Raw genomic sequence first — 26,182 nt, 5'->3', positions numbered from 1 at the left:
AATGTAATGTATTGTGAATACACAGACAGAAAGACCCTTTATTGTATGACTTCTTGATTGCATAACAACCACTGAAAGCAGTTACTTCACTAAAATATACACAATTAAGTGTAAGGAGCAATTTGAAGTGGAATGACCACATAAAATTAATCACAAGTAAGGCAGATTCCAGACCATGATTCATTAGAAGAATCCACAGAAAATGTAGTCACTCACAAAGGAGGTACCTTATAAAACACTATTTTGTCCAATACCTGAATATTGCTCTAGGATCTGTACCAGATAGGACTGATAAAGGAAATAGAGAAGATACATGGATAAGCAGCACATTTCATTAGAGGTTCATTTAGAAAGCACAAAAGCATCACTGATAAGTTCAGCAAACTCCACTGGCAGACACTGAAAGACAGATGTTCTGCATCACAGTATGGTCTACTGTTAAAGTTCCAAGAGCTTTCATTCCTTGAAGAATCAGCCAATATATTGCTTCCTAAAATGAATATCTCGTGAAAAGACCATGAAGATAAAATTGTAAGATAGCCCCCATCGAGGCTTAGCAGCAATTGGTCTTCCTGCAAACCATATGTGACTGGAACAGGAAAAGAGGGAAGTGCCACTGCTACACAAAATACACACCGCCACACACTGTAAAGTGACTTTGAGAGTACAGATGTAGATGTAATATAGAGACCATAAAAAATTCACACATTTCTTTGAAAGAAAGCGAACAAAAAAAGTAAAGCGATTGGAAATTCACAAAAAAGTAAATCACAATCTCGTTGTAGAGAGTTGCACAAGGAATGGATAGGATTTTACTTGAAATCATGATCAACAAGTGGAAATACCTTAATTACATATATGCTGGATATTACTGATTAGAAGACTGTCCACATAGGCATGGGTACAAAAAAAGAAACCCAGTGGTACTGATTTAGATGTACAGTCGTTAAACAGCAATGTAATACATACCGAATATTCTCCAAATAAGTGAACCAGACTCTTTCAAAGCTTTGAGGTTCTATTTTCAGTCTTCCTTCACGTACAGCAAGAACAGCTCTCTCCGCCATTTCCTGACAATTAATATACCTGTATTATAAATGCAGTTTATGTGGAAGTACAGTTTGTTATGAACTATAGTAGAAATAAATGCAGGCAATTCATAACATACCACTGTGGTTTCAGTATGAACTCTACAACATCACCTGACCGACTACAAAATGGAACTTGCATTTTGTGATCACTGCTACTGCGCAGCAAATTCCTTTTTTCTAGTTCAGTAACTAGCATTCTTCTAAAATTAAATCTTCCAATCCCCTGTAAGAGAAACAAACAAGTTACAACAGAAAAATCTGTATCTTCCATGTTAAAAGACAGTGAACTTTCACTTTAAAAATCATTTGAACTTACAGCAAACTTGCCACAATTTTCATTTAGCTTTCCATCTTCTGATATTATTTTCAACACTGGCAAATCATGTCGCCTGCTTACTTCATAGTCAGTACGGTCATGTGCTGGAGTGATTTTGACAGCACCTGGAATGTTAATTTCTTAAGTCAGGATGAATATTAGTGCTTAATACATGATTCAGAAAAAGATGATTTATATAGAGCAGTCTTTTAATCAATACTATATGAGATTTGTCTGGAAAGCAGGTCTATTATATTTTTACTCAGCATATCACTATAAACATTTAAATTTCTTCAAAGCAGCCCTCTTAACATCCATGCATTTTTCTAGCAATTCCACCATGCACTGTAGACACCCCTTAAGGCATTGGCAAGAACCTCATTTACAACCTTTGTATCATTTGTTTGAATCACTTTGATGTTCACAAAATGGACTTCTTTCACACTGGTTTTGATTCCTGGGAAAAAGTCCGCCAATTGTTGGTCAGGACAGTAAGGGAGCCGAAGCAGCACTGCCAATGCAGGCTCTGTCAGGAACTCCAACACATATAAAGAGAGAATGGTGTGATAGGGAGCACTGTTATGGTGCAGCTGCCAGGTATCGCCAACCTTCTTTCACAATAGTAACAACCCTTTCAATAAAAATTTTTAGTGATTTAATTGCAAGACTTTCTGGACACTCTTTAATCCCTCCATCATATCTACGAAGTAAGCAGCATTGATTGTATGTTCTTATGATACAATTTCTTTCTGAGTCACACTGTTACAGTGAAAAAAAATATAACAATTTATGGTTTCAGGTTTCAAATTGTTTGTTCTTGCCTCCTTGGGATGAGGGGCTCTGATATGTGCCATTCTGAAATCTGGCACTTTGTAACCTGTTTACATGTTTCATCACTGGTGATTACTATACACAAAAAATGAGATTAAATTTGAACACATTCCAAAAGTCACACTCGATAGACACTTGGTTGTTCCTGCAGTCATAAGGCAACCATTTGAGGCCCAACTTCTCACATACTTTCTGCATGTTCAAACTATCACTAACAATATTGAGCACTTATTTTTTGCAATAATGAGAGTCTCTGCTATCATCTACATGCTGATTCAATAGCTATTGTTCAAACAATCACAAACATGAAACACTTTTTTGTTACTTTTGTTGATTGCCAGCCACTCATTATTACATTCATTGTCCATTTCGTCTTCCCCCTTGAGTTACCTATAAGCCTTGTCAGGTATTGGCAAGACTTTTGTTGAGTTTAACAAAGAACTTTATCATATGTAATTGTTCAAGTACTGACTCTACACTGTTGTGTGACATGCACTATCTTCAGGCTCACTTGAAACAGTCATCCAGATGCTCCCAGAGCTCAAAGTGGACTGAGTTAGGCAATGCTGAATACCTAAGAGCCCATTTCTCCTCCCTCTAACCTGATTCATCCAAATGTACTTGGACCAAAAAATAAGAAAAAGGGGTAGTATTATATTTCAGAGCTATTTCTTGATGGTAAATTAAGTTATGCTATCATCTTGAACCTAGACACCACCCTTTCAAGTATTCTCCTTTTGAGAAATAAGTCGAATACTAATTTGATTGAAAATGGTTGCAGCACTGAATTAATGCATTCAGACAATATGCATCACAATTTTTTTCCCTTTTGAAATCATATTTTGACTCTTGTTATGGATTATCAAAGACTTCTGACTATTATAAATCACTGAATCATCAACAGGCACACACAAAAAGAAAGAAGGAAAGAAAGAGGACCTGTCAATGACTCAATGCTTCTTCGTTTCGATAAATGGTCTACTTCAATACACAAGTATTAATATTCTACCACAACTTTCCTAAAAAATACTATTAAAACTACAAAATTTTAAAATCCTATGATTTGAATACCTGTTCCGAATTCAGGATCTACAAAATCATCACTTATGACTGGAATTTTCTCTTCCCTAAAAGGATGCCAAACTTCTTTACCAATTACATGATGGTATCTGGGATCTTCAGGGTGTACAGCAACAGCTACATCACCAAGCATGGTTTCAATTCTTGTTGTTGATACAATTATCTCTTCATCTGAAATACAAACAGGAAAAAGGGGCTCAAGGGACTCTGCAAACAGTTTTGAAATTAAAAAATATGTTTTTAACTGCTACCTATTAGTCAGATCAAATTTCATTCAGCTTCTACTGTAGATTTCCAAGCCACAGTACCTTATTCAAAGGAAAGAAGAACATATTCTAATATATCGATATCTAAATTCTGAAAGTGATGTAGCTATATCATAATCCAAAAGTGGATACAATTAAAGTTTCACTACCAGAAAATAATCCAACCATTTAAGTTCACAGAATGGACCCATAAATGGTAATGAGTACTGAATGTCATGGGGACAAAACATAACTGATGTATGTGGCAGGCAGAAGCACACAATTAGTGGAAGAAAAGGGGAGAGGAGAGAATGAGATGAGAACAATGACAAATGGTGGAGGGAAGAACAGAAGCAGGGGGAGCCCTGGATCTACGGTATAAAGAAGCAAAAGAATTGCAAGATTGAAAGCTGTATAAAGAGAGTTAACATAAGTAAAATTCAGAGATGTCAGTAGTCAATGGCATGTGTTTTGTGGGCAGAGGAAGAAAGATATCTTGGGTCAGAAACAGTTGAAGTGAACCAGGAGGAAAACTTTTGAGGAGGTATTCCTCAGTTCAGGACATGATGAAAGATAGTTGAGGCCTTGAATAAGTTTTGAGCCTGTTGTCTAATTGGAGTTGCGATGTGCCAAAATCATTTGTGTTGGTTTTTCTGCAAGACTCTGATTTATTATCCATCTACATCAGAATTATCAACTTTGTCTACTGTCACCTATTCTGTTTTCAGTACATTCCGCATTTCATCAGCCTCTCCATAAAGCTGAAAATTCTCCTGCAGGACAGCTGCACACAAACAATCTAAGGGCATGGACAATGATTTCTGTATGTTTTCCATCTCCTAGTACTGGGAAAAAACACCCAATCCTGTATGTAACTATTTTAGTTTGTACTTGTCTTCCCACTTTCTCAGTTATTGCCATCGTGAAACAACAAATGTGTGTTCATCATCTGCAAAGTGCATTTACTACCCAGCACACAATGAAATTTTGTATGTTGAGACATAAACATTAAAAATTAACTTTCCTCCACACTCATGAGCCAAACTTCATACCTAGAATAGTTTCTGGTGTGGCAAAAAAACTTACTGGAAATTTTGCAAGAACATTGTTGACACTATAAGAGTAATCTTTAATAATACCATGAATATTTCATTGGATGCTGTAAACGGATAGAACTAAACAGCTTATCTAAAACACTTTTCCCCCAGCCTTGCAGCATTTTATTCATCTTATTTCACTTCTACTATTACATCCACCTATGTATCCATTTTCTGGCTAGGAATGAGGAAGCGGTGACAGTTGTATAGGCTGTGAACATTAGACACAGCTACTGGAGGCAGTGGGGACTGATACTCAAAGAACATCATATGGAGACATGACTTGGAAGATGGTGATAGCACAGAGGAAAGGGAAACTGTTGGGGAAGAGTGCACTCCTCATCTCAATCTCCATTACCCCGCACCCTCCATCAAACAGTTCCCCCCCCCCCCCCTTTCTGTCCTAACAGCCTTTTCCAATTCACAACTCCACATCAGCTTCATCATGCACTGCTCCCCACCCGCTCCGGCACTTTTTCATCACATGCCTAGTGCATGTCTAGCCCATAAACCTGCCACCCCTCCCTCCTGTATTTCTAAACAGCAAACTGCTTGTCTCTCTCCAAGCAACTAGCTAACCCCCCCCCCCCCCCCCCCAACACTTCTTCCTGCCTCCTGCCTGTTTCTCCCTTTACCCAACCCACCTGACAGAACTCCTACCCCACTTAGTCCTTTGCTGAACTGCAATAACAGCATTGTGCATCCATCTGGCACTTTGACGGTGCGCAGACATGGTGTGGTGTGGTGTGGTGTGTGTGTTTTGTACTATGGCTCCTGAAAGGTTTCACTCTGAAAGCTAGCAGGTTTTTCCATTTTATGTGTGCCTGTCAATGACACAATGCTTCTGCTATTCAGTGAGTGTTCTCCTTTACGCCTAAATTATTTACCATTTATGTGGTAGTGTATGTATCAGACTGGTGTGTAAGTCAGAGCAGATAAGAAGTCTCCCAGGGCTCACTTATGGCAAGAGAAACCCCACCCATACCTGACCACCACCAAACCAATTAAGGGCGAGCACAATTACAGAGCAAAGAATGCTTTCCAGTCAGGTCATTAGAACAGTAAAAGTGAGAAGGCTAAAAATGTAATGGACATCACTTGGACCATCAATAATAAAAACAAGACGAGAGAAATAGGTAAGGAAGCAGATAGGTGTCCCTGGAGCTCTACATGCAATAGGAGCCATCCCATTCGCAGCTGCCTCAACTGTGATCCTTGTGAGACAAGGCATTAAAACAGCACCCACTGTTTCACAGAGTGCAGCTCCTACAGTGCAAATTAGGGTGTGCCCAAACAAGAGGCAAACAGCATCTAGAAGCACTTAAAAGAGAGTAAATGAGGTATGAAAGCAACAGCTGGCAAAGAAGTAGGGTTGAGGATCCCCCAGACCCAACACGTAGCAGGAGATGCCTCAACTCCAACCACCCCACTCCCGCCCCGAAGGTAGCATAAAACATTATATCTGAGAATAAAAACCACTTTGACAGACAAAACAGAGAACCAGTTGAACTTTGCGTGAACCATCCACCAATACTAGGGGCAAAGAATTCAGAAAACCACACTTAGCATGGAGAGTCTGAAGGAGGGGGCCATTCCAGCAGGATATGAACTACTGTCCACGTGGCTCCACAACTACAATGTGGGCGAGGTTCATTATACACACATCCAAAAAAGTTTTCCACCACCCTGGTTCCCAGAACTCCTGAAGATAGACATTGACTGTGGATATTGTATAGCAGACACAGTCCCTTTGACTGTTTAGAGATGTCACTAAACCCACCCAAAGATGTAAGCAACCATGCATGAACAGCACCTATTACATGGAGGGTGTCCGACAGCCAATCAATTCCAGTCATTCCACCACGAACCAGGTACACAGCTTGTGGTGTCTAGATGGTCAATACCGCAGTTCGATCATGTCCGCATTGTTACTTTGATACAGGAAGTGCTCTCAACAAGGGAAGTGTCGAGGTGTCTTGGAGTGAACCGAAGCGATGTTGCTCGGACATGGAGGAGATACAGAGAGATAGGAACTGTCGATGACATGCTGTGCTCAGGCTGCCCAAGGGCTACTTCCACAGTGGATGACTGCTACCTATGGATTATGGATCAGAGGAGCCCTGACAGCAATGCCACCACGTTGAATAATGCTTTTCGTGCAGCCACATGATGATGTTTTACGACTCAAACTGTGTGCAATAGGCTGCATGATGTGCAACTTCACTCCCAACGTCCATGGTGAGATCCATCTTTAACCCATGACACCATGCAGTGTGGTACAGATGTGCCCAACAACATGCTGAAGGGACCACTCAGGATTGGCATCACGTTCTCTTCACCGATGAACGTCACATATGCCTTCAACTAGATAATCATTGGAGATGTGTTCGGAGGCAACCCGGTCAGGCTGAACATATTAAACACACTGTCCAGCAAGCGCAGCTTCCCTGCTGAACAGGGGTGGCATTATGTGGGGCAGACGTACATCGCTGGTGGTCATGGAAGGTTCTGTAATGGCTGTACGATACGTAAATGCCATCCTCTGACCGTTAGTGAAACCATATCGGCAGCATATTGGACGACAGTTCATGCCCTCATTGTGCACATCTTGTGAATGACTTCCTTCAGGATAACGACATCGCTTGACTAGAGTGGCCAGCATGTTCTCCAGACATGAACCCTATGGAACATACCTGGGATGGATTGAAAAGGGCTGTTTATGGACAATGTGACCCACCAACCACTCTGAGGGATCTATACCAAATTGTTGTTGAGGAATGGGACGATCTGGGCCAACAGTGCCTTGATGAACTTGTGGATAGTATGCCACGATGAATATAGGCATGCATCAATGCGAGAGGACGTGCTACTGGGTATTAAGAGGCACCAGTGTGTACAGCAATCTAGACCACCACCTCTGAAGGTCTTTCTGTATGGTAGTACAACATGCAATGCATGGTTTTCATGAGCAATAAAAAGGGCGGAAATGAAGTTTATGTTGATCTCTATTCCAATTTTCTGTACAGGTTGTGGAACTCTCAGAACCGAGGTGATGCAAAACTTTTTTAATGTGTGTATGAAATAAAACTATTGGTTAGGCTGGTATGACCAACATCTAAACAGTACAGAATGATGAATTCCTTCCGGAAGGAGCAGGAGAGGAGTGCCATGCAGCAGTAGTCTCCTCGATAGTGCAGAGTGAAGAATATATTAGAGGGGGCAGTAGACCACTATATGATGTTCAATCTATGAGTGAGCAGAAACCTTACTTACACCTGCAAATCCAAACCTAGGATCATCAAAGTGAATGTGATGTGGGTAATCACTTATCTAGTTAAACACAGTTGGCCATTTCATTCCCTGGGATACCCACACGACCTGAGACCCACAGAAAGACAACTGATCAGCCAATATGACTGAAGCCAGAGAGAACATCATGAATAATAGACATCACAGGATGATAACAGTGAGACTGCTCATTTACTTACTGCAAATTAAAACACAGTCAAGGGAGGCTTAATTAAAAAAAAAATTTAGGGCACTGCTGATGGCTATCAATTCTACTGTAAAAACATTAGATGTTCTGAATGTTGTTCCTGACTGGTGAAGATGTAAAAGCATGTCCCATTCTATCCATGGTTTTACAGCCATCAGTGTGAATGACAGTAGTACCTTGATACACTTGGAGAACTGAAAGGAACAGATGCTGAAAGGTCATGGGGACAACAAACAGGTGTGTGTGTGTGTGTGTGTGTGTGTGTGTGTGTGTGTGTGTAGCCCCAGCAAAAGGTTGCGAGGCACATTGCAAATAGTAATCCCACCTGAAGGCAGGCATTAGGAATTTGATGCACCTCGTATGCAAGAAGAAAGCAGTACATAGGATAATGAGCACACTCTTGGATGGTGACTGTATAAGTGGGCAATAGTTGATACCGCTGTAGCTGAAGAGGGAAGATTCCCACTTCAGCAAGAAGACTGTCAACAGAACTAGACTGGAAGGCACCAGTGGTCATTCGAATGCCATAATGACAAACTGGGTCTAACAATTTCAAAGCTGAAGGGTCTGTCGAACCATAAATCTGGCAACCGCAGTGCAGCTGAGACAAGACCAAGGCCCAGTAAATATGGAGAAGAGTAGCACAATACACACCCCAAGAGGTTGGGCAAGGAAATAAAGGGCATTAAGCTTCCGCATGCAGCTAGTCTTTAGTTGATGAATATGGATACAGAGTGGGAGCTGTAACAAATGCAAAAGTCGCCAATGTACAGCATGGGGATGAACAGGGCAGAGGTCATTAGCCCATTGAGGGTGATGAAGAAGAGTGACAATTGGCACAAAACCCTGAGGAACACTGTTAGTTGGATCCAAGGAAAGCTGAGTGAAGTACCATCTCTAATCCAGAACACCCAGTGGGATAAAAACTGACAAAATTTTGTGGGGAGCCTTGAAAGTCACAGTCATGGAGGGTAAGTAAAATGTGATGGGACTAAGCAGTATTGTGATAACATTTTGAAAACGCCTGTTGGATTACCGTTTTCAACCTACCAGATAGTAGGTTGAGGATCGTCCCTCCTGGAAAACATACTGATAGGGGGAACAATAGGTCCCAAGATTCAAGAACCCAACATAATTTATGGGCAATCATCTTTTCAAGCAGTTTGCACAAAGCATGTTGATGAGGTTAACTGGTTGGAAATTGTCAAGAGACTTTCGATGCATGACTTAAGGATTAGGATGTTCATACTATCTCACCTTTGCGAAGGAAAGACACATTTGAGTCAAATGCAGATACTGAGTAGATGTAGTCTTTGAGTAACACTCAATGATCGTGGAGTGATCATCCACAGTATTGCTGCTGCACCGGGTTGGCACATGAATAAAGCTTAAACATTCGAAACAACTCATAGGCAGTGGGACATAAGGTTTCATGTCACATCTGTACACCCTGACTGACTTTTTCTGGGAGGACATTTCCTTCAAAGGGTAAGACGAAAGTGCCTTTGGATATCCTTGGGACTTCTTGTATGTATCAGACGAAATGTGTACCTCGCTATTCGAGATAAGGTAGGAGCTCTTCGTCTGTCTGAAGTCTAACTCCCTGCGCTATACTCTAAGTTTTATGTGGGACTGTGGTCACTGGTATTTCATCCAGTCATTCACATGCCTGTGGAGCTCGACACTGTGTAGCAGAGGGGACCTTAATCAGTAGTGATCCACTGCACATTTTTCCCAAAGAGTTGACTCGTCCAAATTTGCCTTCTGTGGTTTTGTCACTGTTAAAGTATCTCCATCTGTTCTAGTACATGCCAGATACTGAATAAACCATTTCACTCTGACTTGTCTGGTTTATCCCTCTCCCTATGGGATAGCAATCATGGGGAAAGCAATGGAATTGTCATTGTCCACACCGAAATATTTAAACCTGTCTTTTGAGAAGGTTGAATCAGAATAACCATTGTACTGGTTCAATCTGATATGGCTTATGAGTGAAACATCCACCCTGATACCAGATATTCCAATCCAGGACTCTCCCCATGTGCATGATTTAGCCACAGCAAACATTATATGGCACGACAGCCATCTTGATACCTCGGAAGTCAAGCATGTACTTCTTGGCATGCATGGGGAGCTACAGCTCAGACATTAGAAGAGCACCCTGGTTCTGTCAGGGGCCTCTACCAAAGGGGTACATAATAAGCCCACCTTGTCAAACTGGCTACAGCATTGACTTTTAAGCACGTATGAGTCTACATAGTTACTGTGCACAGACAGTCATCAACACTATAGGCAACAGCACTATTTGAGGTGTTCTCCAGTCAGTCCCAACAAGAGGAAAAATTTCAGTATGGTGGTCAAACCCAGAAGGAGAACAAAATTACTTCACCTGAAAAGCTGATGTAAGGAAAAAGAATGAAGACAACGGCGAAAGAAAGAAGAACCTATGGAAATACCTATGTCAACATCGAAAGCTACCACCACAAGAAAGAAAGAGGATTTGGTATAGTCAGAGGTGGGAACTGCAGCATAAGAAAGGAAGCAGGTGATGTAATATCTTGTGGCACTAGGCCCATCACACATGTACTTCTGAGGTGTCACCATGATTTCATCAGTGTTCTGGATCAAAAGCCAAACCTCTCCACAATCTTTTGAGGAGCGGGGGCACATTAAATTATTGATGACGATGATCTGGCCACTGGATGGCTACATTAAGTTTGTGTGTCCCTTGATGCTATTCAAGACATGGAAGCTAAGAACCAGCCCTGTGGTTTGAACTTCTACCTTATCTCTATAACAACTTCACAAGCAATACACTACTTTATGCACACACAATTACAATCACCTACATTGAGAATTACGTTTAACACACGACATACAAGTCAATCCAGTGGTGTCATTTAAAACAGACTTGCACCAGGCCATATTCTACATGAGTTCATCATAATTGTTATTACTGTCGTCACATTTATGTACCATAGGCACAATTAATATGACAGGATGGAATGTAACAATATTATGAAAAGGGTAGTTGCTATTCACCATAAAGCGGAGATGCTGAGTTGCAGATAGGCACAACAAAAAGACAACCAGAAAGTGAGCTACCAAGGCCTTCGTCGAAAATACACAAATGCATGCCCACGCACACACGCACATGCACGACCACAGTCTCTGGTCACTGATTGGCAGTCTGGTTTTAGTGGCTGGAAACCTTGGTTTTTGTGTGTGTGTGTTTTTCAATAAAGGACTTGTAGGGCAAAAACCCACTTTCTGACAGTCTTTTTGTTGTGCCTATCTGCAACTCAGCATCTCCACTGTATGACGAGTAGCAACCACTCTTTTCATAATATTGTTGAAGAGTAATTATTCTCTTTTAACACCACTGGAATTTAATCCAGAGCAGTAACTTATGTTAATTCTACGCACCTGTCCCACAAATCTGATATGCAAAGTTGTGAAGCACACCAAATTCCACAGGTTCCTCACAGTTGGGAACAATGACCTTAGTTCGCCCTTCTATCAACTGATGATCCACTTCAATATCAGATATTGCTGTCTGTAAACTGCAAGACCAGTTTACTAAGGCTTCATTCCTATATATTAGTCCATTATTGTACAGCTGTATGAAAGCTTCCACAACTGCAGATGACTGTTTCTGTAAAACATCATTAATGTTAAACCTTCACTGGGAGGGAAACAACATACTCCTCTATATTACTACACTTACAGCATCCAGTGTAAAAAATTCACGCGACCAGTCTAATGAAGCACCAATTTTTTTAAGCTGATGTTTAATTTTCAGTTTCTTCTCATCTTTCCAGAGTGCAACTTCTTCACAAAATCTTTGTCTACCAATATCATGTCTTGATTTCTTTAGATTTTGCCAAAGTATTTTCTCTACCACGACTTGAGTAGCAATTCCTGCATGATCCATTCCTGGAATCCATACAACAGGTCTCCCACTCATTCTGTGCCTATAAGAAAAAGATAACGTGACAACAGAACACGAAAAACAGTATAACATTGTTCTCTGTTAATAAAGTGAAAAATCTACTCTATTCTGAACAAAAAAATATGATGAAAACGCAGAATAACATAAAAAGAGAAGAATGTGTTTTAACAAAATACTTGTAAATTCGACAATGCAAAATGGTCGCCATAATCGACAAGTCTGTTTATGATTGTAGTTCAGGTATGAGAAGCAATTATACTTTTAAATGACCATTTTTATTGAGATAGGATTTCTTACAGCACAGCTGAACATGTTTTTGGACAAATGAATAATTGTATAAACTGTTGTAGTGTGTAAATCTGAAAATAATCAATGACACGCTGTCTGTAATCAAACAATGGAAAATCCAGGATGGAATGCAGCAATATTATGAAAAGGAAAGTTGTTACTCACCAAATTGAGGAGATGCTGAGTCACAGATAGGCACAACAAAAAGACTGTCACAATATAAGCTTTTGGCCAATAAGGCCTTTTTTGAAAATAGACAAACCACACACACACACACACACACACACACACACACACACACACACACACACACACACACACACACACACACAACTGCAGCCTCTGGCAGCTGGGGCCACACTTTAAAGTGAGTGAAAGCTTATATTGTGACAGTCTTTTTGTTGTGACTATCTGCGACTCAGCATCTCTGCTATATGGTGAGTGGCAACTTTTCTTTTCATAATATGGTTAGACACCATCAGTAACCATTCAATAATGGATAGAGAATCGAACACAGTAATACAGGAAACAAATATTGATTTGCATGTGACATGCAGTTGTGCATTATCCTCAAGGCAGGACCATGCTTTGGGATTCATTTTATCTGTCAGCTGTAGTATTAGAAGAACTATAATCATTAAGTAGGTTCTCATTCATTGCTATTCTGTAAATTATGAGTTTTAGGGCAAAGATCTGATGCATGATAGCATTTCACATGAGTTACATCAGGTTGTAAGGCACTCCTTATTTGTAGATAAGAGCACATTTTACTTTATTTCCAGTTTAGCTATGTATCAGCATTGCAGTCAGGAGTGAACGGTAGGTTCACACGCTGGCTAGGAGAGGCCACCTGGCACTTTCAGAGCCAGTGGGATGAGGTGCCAAGGCAATCGCTCATGTCAGCAATGAGATATGTAGGGAAAGTACATTTATTCTGGCGTGAATCAAGTAATTGTTATTAACAAATATTTGCTAACAAAAGTTGCCTTTTGCCTCCTAAGGAGTATACAGGTCATAAGTACTATATTTCAATAATTTTGCAATGCTGGGAAATGTTGATATTAATAAATGAATAACTTTGGCATCTGTATGATCTTATGCAAATATAAAAATTGTATGGATGCCTTTTGATCTAGTCATGCAGTAGACCATGCTCTTGGCCATTAATAGATAGCTTATAATCGGTGTGAACAAGTTCATTTTACAGAGTTTCTTAAATGAACATACCATAATGGCATCCCAACTACTGCACTTTCAGAATTTGATGACACTGCGACGGCTCTGCAAGTGGACGTAAAACTACAAGAGCATCTCCACACAACAGGTAGTAAGAATTTCTACGTGGCGGCTCACTAAGTCAGCTCAAGGACAGACTGGCTTAATTACTGCAAAACTGGGGTGGGAAAGTGTGGCCCGTTATACCCCTCATACCACCATCTACAGACTCATTGGCTAAACTGAGACATTTCTGGAGTTTTAGTACGAGTGGATGGTTCTGACAAGATTCAGATCATGCAGATTTGGTGGCAAAGACATCAATGTGAAGTTACTACAATGCTCCTCAAACAACTGTAGCATGAGTATGAACTTGTAACACAGACCGTTCCTTCTGAAAGATGCCATCATCATTAGGGAAGACATCAAGCATGTAATGATGTGAATAATGTTCATGGGGGCCACGGCTGTCATGATGTCTTCAGTTATTATCACTATGTCCCATGGAAGCCCATGGCAATGTCCCCCTTGGCACAATACTGCTCCAACTGGATGACAGCTTAATCAGACACAACCTCCAACATTGTGTAACAAGAAATATGGTGCATCTGACCAGGCAACACATTTTATTTGATCCACAATCTAAATTTGATGAACTCAAGCACACTGCAGTCATAATTGATTATGTCACTAGGTCAACATTGGAGCACACAACAGTTGTCTACTGTGTAGTGCTGCATTCAAGAATGTGTGTTGATTGGTGCACTCAATATACAGTCTGAATAACATTGGGGATAGGCTACAACCCTGTCCCAACAGAAGCTTCCCCTTCCCCTTTCACTCCATTTATTTTATTTCTTCTACCTTTTGAGTTTCAAAGTGTGCTTTCAAGTCAACATTGTCAAAAGCCTTTTCTAAATGTAGGCTGCTATAAATTTCAGTTTGTATTTCTTCTACTTACCTTCTGTGACATGTCTTAGGGTCAGCACTGTCTTGCATGTTACAGCATTTCTCCAAAATCCAAACTCATCTTTGTTATCACCAACACTTACCAGTCTTCCTATTCTTCTGTAAATAACTCATTTCAATATTTTGCAAACTTGTGCATTGATAATATTCACGCCTGTCTTCTTTGGAAACACCTCTTTAGGTATTCAACTTGAAAGAGTTGCTTTGGGAAAGACAAGATCAGAGAGACCTTTAATTTTATGAAACTTTGACTTTAAACAACACTGCAATGGCTGCATTTTTCTAGGGTATATAAACTTTCGTGATGTTTACACCTGATGTGATGCTAAGTCATCTGGACTAACAGACAGAGTGAGTGAGTAAGGTATTTGACAATGTCAGGAATGCTTCCAAACTATCCTCAGCTATTGCGGGATGAAGTGGACCAGATGAGCATTCAGCACATGTTGAATGTAAGTTAAAGTAATGTACAATGGAGGCTATCAAAAGGACCTGAAAAATTGATGGTTCAGCAGGACATGTAATTTTGCTGATATCAGAAAAACTAAACAGTACTCAAGATTACGAAGAAATGCTTCTAGAGAGGAACATTCTTAGTGAGTACAAGTCTTTAGACACATGAAAAGAGTCGTGGAACAGCAGTAGGAGTTGCAACCAAATAATTCCAATGGTGATATGAAGACTCCAATCTGGACCATCAAAAGGATGGACAGGCCCAATCCAATTTTTGTGTAACATTCGGGAAATGATAATACCAGTGTGAGACATTTCACCAATAGAGCTGACGTGAAGCATTTCAAATACTGGTTAGACGTTGCTCAATACTTTGGTTCTGAGCACAGTGTCTGTCAGAACCATCTACCCCCACGCACGATCCAACCACTGCTTTAACACCTCCCTACTGGACCTTCTGGCCAGTTTCTATGTGTAGCCATTCAACATGCCAACAAGTCATCACCTGATAAAGGTACTAATGAACTCCAGTAAAAGTCTGCCTGCCAATGATCTGTTTCACTATCAGCAATAACCAAATATTGAAAAATTGACCCTGAGAATTAACACAACAGGCAAGTTATTGTTTTACCTTTTCTTTGTCGTAGCATGGGATGGAAAGAAATTATCTGTTTGGTAAAGTATGGAGGAAATAAACTACTGGCATATTTTTAGGAAATGAAACAACTGTAATAAATGCAACTGAACTTCATACAGCTGACACATCTAATCCTTTCATTTGTTGTTGATTGTGAATGCAAAAAATATTTCATAATTAATAAATGTAATTAACATTAATTAACTTCGCAATGTGGAGGCTCAATGAAACCTATACTACACATTCTAAGGAAATCACATACCAAATTTAGAACATGGTTTGCAAGCATACCACATCTAGAAGAAAATTGAGATATTTTTGCCTAACTGTGCATTGTGAATACTGATTCTCTGAGTCATGTATGGTTAATTAATTTATTTATTTATTTATTTACACATAAAGTTCTGTAGTACCAAATTGAGGAGCAAATCTCCAAGGTCATGGAATGTGTCAATATATGAAATTACAACATAAAAGTAATAACAGATAAAAATAAATGTTCACGAACCCACAAAAAAGTCAGTCCATAAGTTTAAGTAAACACAACCAACAATACAATAAGAATCGGCTTAATTTTTCAAGGAACTCCTCGACAGAATAGATGGAGTGACCCATGAGGAAACTCTTTAGCTTCAATTCGAAAGCGCGTGGATTACTGCTAAGATTTTTTAATTCGAGTGGTAGCTTATTGAAAATGGATGCAGCAGTATACTTCACACCTTTCTGCACAAGAGTTAAGCAAGTCCAATCCAAATGCAGGTTTGATTTCTGGAACTGTGTGAAAGCTGCTTATTCTTGGGAATAAGCTAATATTGTTAACAAGAAATGACAGTAAGGAATATATATATTGAGAGGCCAATGTCAAAATACCCAGACTCATGAACAGGGGTCGACAAGAGGTTTGTGAACTTACACCACTTATTGCCCGAACCGCCCATTTCTGAGCCAAAAATATCCTTTTAGAGTGGGAAGAGTTACCCCAAAATATAATACCATATGACAGAAGTGAATAAAAATAAGCAAACTAGACTAATTTTCATGTCAAACGATCACTCACTTCAGATACCATTCAAATAATAAAAATGGCAGCATTAATTCTTTGAACAAGATCCTGAATGTGGGCTTTCTACGACAGCTTACTATCTATCTGAACACCCAGAAATTTGAACTATTCAGTTTCACTAATCATATACCCATTCTGTAAAATTAAAACTTTGGGTTTTGTTGAGCTGTCTGTTAGAAACTGTAAAAACTGGGTCTTACTGCGATTTGGTGTTAGTTTATTTTCTACGATCCATGAACTTAGGTCAAGTACTGCATTATTTGAAACCAGCCAATGTTGCACACAACATCCTTTACTACCAAGCTAGTGTCATCAGCAAACAGAAGTATTTTAGAGTTACCCGTAATACTAGAGGGCATATCATTTACATAAATAAGGACAGGAGTGGCCCCAACACTGATCCTTGGGGCACCCCCACCCCCACTTGACTGTACCCCACTCACACCCCAAATCACAGCCATTCTGAACATTGTGAATAACGACCTTTGCTGTCTGTTGTTAAAGTAAGAGGTGAACCAATTGTGAGCTATTCCCCATATTCCATAATAGTCCAACTTCTGGAGGAATATTTTGTGATCAACACAATCAGTTCAAAAAATACGCTAGCATTTGAAACCTTTTGTTTAACTCATCCAGACCCTCACAGAGAAAAGAGAATATAGCATTTTCAGCTATTAAATGGCTTCTAAAGCCGAACTGTACATTTAATAGCAAATCGTGTGATATAAAATGATCAATTATACTTACATACACAGCCTTTTCACTAAATTTTGCAAACACTGATGGCATAGAAATAGGTCTAAAATTATCTACATTATCCCTTTCTCCCTTTTTATAAAGCGGCTTTACTACTGACTACTTTAATTGTTCAGGAAACTGACCATTCCTAAAGGAAAAATTACAATTATGGCTAAATACAGGGCTAACATGTGCAGCACAGTTCTTTAATAGTCTGCTAGGCACTCCATCATATCCAAGATAGTCCTTAGTCTCCAGTGCTTTAATTATTGACTGAATCTCCCTCTTGTCTGTATCACAGAGCAGTATTTCAGACATCAATCTCGGAAACGCATTTGCAAGAAAGTCATATGATTCACTGTAGAAACTAAATTTTTATTTAATTCACCAGCAATGCTCAGAAAAGATTGTTAAATACTGTATGTATATCTGATTTATCAGTAACAGAAATATTTTTACTGCAAACTGACTCTATATCATCAACCTTGTGATTAAATGTGACATTTATTTGAGTACTAAGTGAACTACGTGGTCTAGTGGTAGCGTCTTTGATTCATAATCAAAACGTCCTCGGTCCCGGGTTTGATCCCCGCCACTGCCTAAATTTTGATAAATAATCAGCATTGGCGGCCGAAGACATCCGGCATAAGAAGTCAGCCTCATTCTGCCAACGGCCTTGTCAAAGAGTTCGAAGGAGCGGATACAGGTTCAGGGCACTCTCTTGTCCTAGGGGTGGGAAATTGCCCCTAAAGGTGGAAGAATCAGCAATGATCGACGACATGAGGATGCAGAAGGCAATGGAAACCACCGCATTAAAGACACGTAACATGTATCCACAGGACATGTGGCCTGTAATTGAAGAAGTGTCATGTGATCTCTCCATTGGCAAAAAATTCCAGAATAGTCCCCCATTCGGATCTCCGGGAGGGGACTGCCAAGGGGGAGGTTACCATGAGAAAAAGTAGGGAAACTAGAAAATCTGAAAAGGGAAATGCAAAGGCTCAATCTAGATATAGTAGGGGTCAGTGAAGTGAAGTGTAAGGAAGACAAGGATTTCTGGTCAGATGAGTATCGGGTAATATCAACAGCAGCAGAAAATGGTATAACAGGTGTAGGATTCATTATGAATAGGAAGGTAGGGCAGAGGGTGTGTTACTGTGAACAGTTCAGTGACCGGGTTTTTCTAATCAGAATCGACAGCAGACCAACACCGACAACGATATTTCAGGTATACATGCCGACGTCGCAATCTGAAGATGAACAGATAGCGAAAGTGTATGAGGATATTGAAAGGGTAAAGCAGTATGTAAAAGGGGACGAAAATCTAATAGTCATGGGTGACTGGAATGCAGTTGTAGGGGAAGGAGTAGAAGAAAAGGTTACAGGAGAATATGGGCTTGGGACAAGAAATGAAAGAGGAGAAAGACTAACTGAGTTCTGTAACAAGTTTCAGCTAGTAATAGCAAATACCCTGTTCAAGAATCACAAGAGGAGGAGGTATACTTGGAAAAGGCCGGGAGATACGGGAAGATTTCAATTAGATTACATCATGGTCAGACAGAGATTCCGAAATCAGATACTGGATTGTAAGGTGTACCCAGGAGCAGGTATAGACTCAGATCACAATATAGTAGTGATGAAGAGTAGGCTGAAGTTCACGACATTAGTCAGGAAGAATCAATATGCAAAGAAGTGGGATACGGAAGTACTAAGGAATGATGAGATACGTTTGAAGTTCTCTAACGCTATAGATACAGCAATAAGGAATAGCGCAGTAGGCAGTAGAGTTGAAGAGGAATGGACATCTCTAAAAAGGGCCATCACAGAAGTTGGGAAGGAAAACATAGGTACAAAGAAGGTAGCTGAGAAGAAACCATGGGTAACAGAAGAAATACTTCAGTTGATTGATGAAAGGGGGAAGTACAAACATGTTCCGGGAAAATCAGGAATACAGAAATACAAGTCGCTGAGGAATGAAATAAATAGGAAGTGCAGGGAAGCTAAGATGAAATGGCTGCAGGAAAAATGTGAAGACATCGAAAAAGATATGATTGTCGGAAAGACAGACTCAGCATACAGGAAAGTCAAAACAATCTTTGGTGACATTAAAAGCAACGGTGGTAACATTAAGAGTGCAACGGGAATTCCACTGTTAAATGCAGAGGAGAGAGCAGATAGGTGGAAAGAATACATCGAAAGCCTCTATGAGGGTGAAGATTTGTCTGATGAAGATAGGAGTCGATTTAGAAGAGATAGGGGATCCAGTATTAGAATCGGAATTTAAAAGAGCTTTGGAGGACTTACGGTCAAATAAGGCAGAAGGGATAGATAACATTCCATCAGAATTTCTAAAATCATTGGGGGAAGTGGCAACAAAACGACTATTCACGTTGGTGTGTAGAATATATGAGTCTGGTGATATACCATCTGACATTCGGAAAAGCATCATCCACACAATTCCGAAGACGGCAAGAGCTGACAAGTGCGAGAATTATCGCACAATCAGCTTAACAGCTCATGCATCGAAGCTGCTTACAAGAATAATATACAGAAAAATGGAAAAGAAAATTGAGAATGCACTAGGTGACGATCAGTTTGGCTTTAGGAAAAGTAAAGGGACGAGAGAGGCAATTCTGACGTTACGGCTAATAATGGAAGCAAGGCTAAAGAAAAATCAAGACACTTTCATAGGATTTGTCGACCTGGAAAAAGCGTTCGACAATATAAAATGGTGCAAGCTGTTCGAGATTCTGAAAAAAGTAGGGGTAAGCTATAGGGAGAGACGGGTCATATACAATGTGTACAACAACCAAGAGTAAATAATAAGAGTGGACGATCAAGAACGAAGTGCTCGTATTAAGAAGGGTGTAAGACAAGGCTGTAGCCTTTCGCCCCTACTCTTCAATCTGTACATCGAGGAAGCAATGATGGAAATAAAAGAAAGGTTCAGGGGTGGAATTAAAATACAAGGTGAAAGGATATCAATGATACGATTTGCTGATGACATTGCTATCCTGAGTGAAAGTGAAGAAGAATTAAATGATCTGCTGAACGGAATGAACAGTCTAATGAGTACACAGTATGGTTTGAGAGTAAATCGGAGAAAGACGAAGGTAATGAGAAGTAGTAGAAATGAGAACAGCGAGAAACTTAACATCAGGATTGATGGTCACGAAGTCAATGAAGTTAAGGAATTCTGCTACCTAGGCAGTAAAATAACCAATGACGGATGGAGCAAGGAGGACATCAAAAGCACACTCGCTATGGCAAAAAAGGCATTTCTGGCCAAGAGAAGTCTACTAATATCAAATACCGGCCTTAATTTGAGGAAGAAATTTCTGAGGATGAATGCCTGGAGTACAGCATTGTGTGGTAGTGAAACATGGACTGTGGGAAAACCGGAGCAGAAGAGAATCGAAGCATTTGAGATGTGGTGCTATAGACGAATGTTGAAAATTGGGTGGACTGATAAGGTAAGGAATGAGGAGGTTCTACGCAGAATCGGAGAGGAAAGGAATATGTGGAAAACACTGATAAGGAGAAGGGACAGGATGATAGGACATCTGCTAAGACATGAGGGAATGACTTCCATGGTACTAGAGGGAGCTGTAGAGGGCAAAAACTGTAGAGGAAGACAGAGATTGGAATACGTCAAGCAAATAATTGAGGACATAGGTTGCAAGTGCTACTCTGAGATGAAGAGGTTAGCACAGGAAAGGAATTTGTGGTGGGCCGCATCAAACCAGTTAGTAGACTGATGACAAAAAAAAAAGTGTTTTAGTGTTAAAATCTGTGCATCATGGTCTGAAAGGCCATTCACCCTTTTACTAGCAGAATTCCCAACTAGTAATGAAGAATGAATAAAAATATTGTCTATGGCTGTGCTACTGTTCTCCTGCACCCTAGTTGAAAAAAACACAGTCTGAATCAGATCATATGAATTTAGGAGATCTACCAACATCCTTTTTCTTGCACCATCACCTACAAAATTTATATTGAAGTCACAAAATATAACTAATTTCTGGTACTTCCTAAGTGAATCAAGAACCCTCTCTAGCTTGAGCAGAAATGCTCAAGTTGGAGTTAGGGGACCTATAAACAACAACAATTAGAAGTTTAGTTTCACTAAATCCAACTGCCTCTGCACAACATTCAAATAGCATTCATGTCAGAACAGTGCGATACTGAATTAAAAAGACAGCCATCAGACTAGCAAGACTATACATGATTTCTACGAAACTTTAATCTGAAAACATTTCCTAAGACTTCATAGACTTTTTGGATCAACACTCAATGTTAATAGTTCTTTTCTCTTGTGAAATTGTGTAAACCAAAACCGATATCCTCCTTTACAAATTACATATGAAATGTGTAGTTCACTAATTAGTTATGTGTACATAGATCATATTCACAGTAAATGTTTTGATGTATACTCATGCTCATAAATTAAGGATAATGCTGGTAAATGGTGAAAAACGCTCTGGTGGGCAATTCGCGGGCTTAAATCACCTCGGGGTATGACCATGTGGTGCATTTGACCTGCGGTCGTCGCACGGTGGTGCTGGCAGCAGTCCACATATGCAGAGGGTGTTGGTGCAAGTCAGAGTACGGTGCAGTGAGTGAGTGCGCAGACGTTTTCAGACATGCTAATGGTGAGTGTGTGTTGAAAATGGCTCAAAGAACACATATTGATGATGTTATGAGGGGTAGAATACCAGGCGACTGGAAGCTGGTCAAACACAGCAGGTTGTAGCACGGGCCCTCCATGTGCCACAAAGTGTGATCTCAAGATTATGGCAATGATTCCAACAGACAGGAAATGTGTCCAGGAGCTACAGTACGGGATGTCCACAGTGTGCAACACCACAAGAAGACCGATATCTCAGTATCAGGGCCTACAGACGGCCACGGAGTACTATAGAAAGCTTTGCTCGAGACCTTACTGGAACTGTTGTCTTCAGACACACAGTCTACAGACGACTGAACAGACATGGTTTATTCGCCCAGAGACCTGCACGGTGCATTTCACTGACCCCCGTCACAGGATAGCCCGTAAAGCCTGGTGTCAAGAACACAGTACATGGTCATTGGAACAGTGGTCCCAGGTTATGTTCACGGACGAGTCCAGGTATAGCAGCACGTTCTGGCACTGGTTAGTCAACTCTGCTCTATGCTACAGTTTGGCGGTGGCTATTCATTCAAGTGGATAGCTGGCTAGTGGTCATGTCCACAAAGAATGTTGTGCAGAAACTGAATTAGAGCTCCCTTTCTCACATTCCAGTTGACACAACGCTTCACAACTATCAACCTGGATTACTGCAGTCCCTGCTTGTGTATTCAGCCAGCCAGCACAACACAGCTTTAAAGAGAGGTGTGTGTGTGTGTGTGTGTGTGTGTGTGTGTGTGTACAAGGTTGCCTCTATGGTGTAGCAGTTGTTAAGGGGAAATATCTTTAAACTTTATTTGAAAATGCTTCTGCTACCTGTCAGATGTTTTCTTTCTGTGGGTAGATTGTGGTTCAAATGGCTCTGAGCACTATGGGACTTAACATCCCCTAGAACTTAGAACTACTTATACCTAACTAACCTAAGGACATCACACACATCCATGCCCGAGGCAGGATTCGAACCTGCGACCACAGCAGTCGCACGTTTCCGGACTGAAGTGCCTAGAACAGCTCAGTCACAGTGGCAGGCTGGGTAGATTGTGAACACATTTTCCAGATGCCAATTTCACATATTTCTGTGTCAAAGATGAATCTAAGTTGTGCTTATAAATGATCCCAAGCAATGAAGGTACTGCATAGAAAAGACAAAAGTAGGAAGGAGGAGACTCGTGTTTAGGGAAGGATGGGGAAGGAAATCGGCCATGCGCTTTCAAAGGAATCCCAACATTTGCCTGGACAAAATTTAGGGAAATCACAGAAAATCTAAATCATGATGGCCGGATGTGAGGATTGAACCGTCTTCCTTCCAAATACAAGTCCAGTGTGTTAACCACTGTGCCACCTCACTCAGAAAAAGTGCATTATAGAAAGTTGTAATGCTTAATGTTGTGTGTTTACATTGTGTCTTGATTCCTCAGTGCTGCATTGCAATTTGCTGATTGTTACATATAGTGATCACTGATTAGCATACTCATCTAATTTGTAGTTGCATTCATTTTATCCCATTACTACTTGTGATCATTTTTACAGATTATAATCTACTTACAATTAAGGTCATTGTAACGATCTTCTTCATTAAATGTTGAACATGCCTGATTTACATTTCTGTCACATTATTTGTGATTCCTTTCATTTTCGTATCTTGAAATGCTCTCCAGAATATTTGTTTATTTATTACATATTAAACTGAAGCCACTACCTTTCATTTATGACACCACTGTGCACGACACAATGTGGTTCGGTCCACAGTTTGCCACAGGACACATCCTGGTTACCTGACGACAATATCACTGCATTCTATACTTTCTAGAAGCAAGTGCCCCCTTCCCAGCACTCAGACAGCCCAGTCAAACAACAGAATCTTGCTGATCTATAGACTGTCAGCATGAATGGCAATGCTGCAGACAAATTGCAGTTTTTACATTAAAAAATCCTCTGATACATTTTCAAGGGTTTGCAGTTTTCCTTATTGACAAAACCTTCAACAGCACGAATTCCAAGTCTGGTAACATGCATTTTATAATTAGTCTGCATTTCAGCTCATATTTCACTATTTCTACTGCAAATGGACTGGACATCACTCAAAAGCACAGAACTAACCCAAAGTAAAAAACAAGCAACAACAAAGTGCACCAATCTTCACAACACAATGATATCCATCAAGATATTTATTCCAATCCAGGCCTGTAACACGTCTACAGATAAACTTGTCCACCTATTTGTCGCCTCACTTACAGTCTGGCCAGACAGCCGTTTTTGTTGGAATTGCTCTGAATACAGATTTTTCTGCTGAACCACTGCAGATTTAAATTAACTGAAAAACCTTAGTTTGCAGCTTCTGTGTGGGATAATCAGAAGGAATAACAATAAAAAATATTACACAAAAGGTCTTGTCATATGCTACATCTATGCCATAAAGACACAGTTTCTCCTCCACAAATGGAATATATCTCCATAATCTACAAATCCCATGCAGTAACAAGTTTGAGAAGTGGGAAACAATTTGGGGGAAGGGCAGGAGAGGGGGGGCAGGAGGTGGGGGGAAGGACCTTGTATGAAGTCTCTGTTTTAGGTGAGTTGTGAAAATTCTTGTATTCTTAGCAGAGGACCTATCATTTCTCCCAATGTCAAATCAGTGCTTTGTGCTATAAAATACATTCTTTTGGCTTAAGAATTGAGTTTCTATGATGGCTCTGCACATAATCGCACTATCAAACATGAAAACTGTTTTTCCATTCGGGCGACATAGATTTCTCTCAGTTTATTTTGCTATGATGTGGGTAGAAAACAATTCAGCCCATATGAGGAGAAAAAAAAGGTAAAAGGCTGAAGCCAACATACCTAGCATTACTAACTCCTGACATTAGCTTAGTTATGTGACTCTGTTCTAATATAAAGGTCCTGATTTCTGTATGGAATGCAAAGAGTAACAATTCTCCATTAGTGATCCCATGCTCATACTATTATTATTTCTTTCTTTTCTCAGACGTTATGTCTGGTCAAAAATGGAAAGTGACGCGGACCTTGATCAAGCGTGACTTCCTTTTAACTGTACGGTATATGTTATATTGCATTTAGGAACTTTCGGGTAATTGAACATGTATCAATAATTACGGATTTCTGTAGTTGTATATATAAGTTTGGATGTAGCTGTATTGCATTGATGTACTGGTGGATATTGTGCGGTATGACTCCTGTAGTTGATAGTATAATTGGTATAATGTCAACTTTATCCTGATGCCACATGTCCTTGACTTCCTCAGCCAGTTGGATGTATTTTTCAATTTTTTCTCCTGTTTTCTTTAGTATATTTGTTGTATTGGGTATGGATATTTCGATTAGTTGTGTTAATTTCTTCTTTTTATTGGTGAGTACGATGTCAGGTTTGTTATGTGGTGTTGTTTTATCTGTTATAATGGTTCTGTTCCAGTATAATTTGTATTCATCATTCTCCAGTACATTTTGTGGAGCATTCTTGTATGTGGGAACGTGTCGTTTTATAAGTTTATGTTGTAAGGCAAGCTGTTGATGTATTATTTTTGCTACATTGTCATGTCTTCTGGGCTACTCTGTATTTGCTAATATTGTACACCCGCTTGTGATGTGATCTACTGTTTCTATTTGTTGTTTACAAAGTCTGCATTTATCTGTTGTGGTATTGGGATCTTTAATAATATGCTTACTGTAATATCTGGTGTTTATTGTTTGATCCTGTATTGCAATCATGAATCATTCCGTCTCACTGTATATATTGCCTTTTCTTAGCCATGTGTTGGATGTGTCTTGATCGATGTGTGGCTGTGTTAGATGATACGGGTGCTTGCCATGTAGCGTTTTCCTTTTCCAATTTACTTTCTTCGTATCTGTTGATGTTATGTGATCTAAAGGGTTGTAGAAGTGGTTATGAAATTGCAGTGGTGTAGCCGATGTATTTATATGAGTGATTGCTTTGTGTATTTTGCTAGTTTCTGCTTGTTCTAGAAAGAATTTTCTTAAATTGTCTACCTGTCCATAATGTAGGTTTTTTACGTCGATAAATCCCCTT

The 26,182-nt window shown here is 39.9% G+C and overlaps 1 protein-coding gene across 6 annotated transcripts in view; it reads right to left on the bottom strand.

Moving 5' to 3' along the window:
* The window catches only part of LOC126483725 (valine--tRNA ligase-like), a 215,685-nt gene that overhangs the window by 179,385 nt on the left and 10,118 nt on the right, over positions 1-26,182 (bottom strand). For all 6 annotated transcript variants that reach the window (XR_007587771.1, XM_050106834.1, XM_050106862.1 and 3 more), the window contains exons 3-8: positions 11,884-12,130; positions 11,583-11,811; positions 3,310-3,489; positions 1,408-1,532; positions 1,169-1,314; positions 970-1,086 (exon numbers count right to left, since the gene is read on the bottom strand). Coding sequence is in view for 5 of the 6 variants with exons in the window: in XM_050106834.1 (XP_049962791.1) it covers positions 970-1,086; positions 1,169-1,314; positions 1,408-1,532; positions 3,310-3,489; positions 11,583-11,811; positions 11,884-12,130 (1,044 nt within the window). In the remaining variant the exon portion in view is untranslated. The remainder of the gene's footprint in view (positions 1-969; positions 1,087-1,168; positions 1,315-1,407; positions 1,533-3,309; positions 3,490-11,582; positions 11,812-11,883; positions 12,131-26,182) is intronic.

Source organism: Schistocerca serialis, chromosome 1, assembly GCF_023864345.2.
Source record: "Schistocerca serialis cubense isolate TAMUIC-IGC-003099 chromosome 1, iqSchSeri2.2, whole genome shotgun sequence".
In the NCBI taxonomy this organism is placed as follows: domain Eukaryota; kingdom Metazoa; phylum Arthropoda; class Insecta; order Orthoptera; family Acrididae; genus Schistocerca; species Schistocerca serialis.
This window is presented reverse-complemented; position numbering and strand designations above follow the sequence as displayed.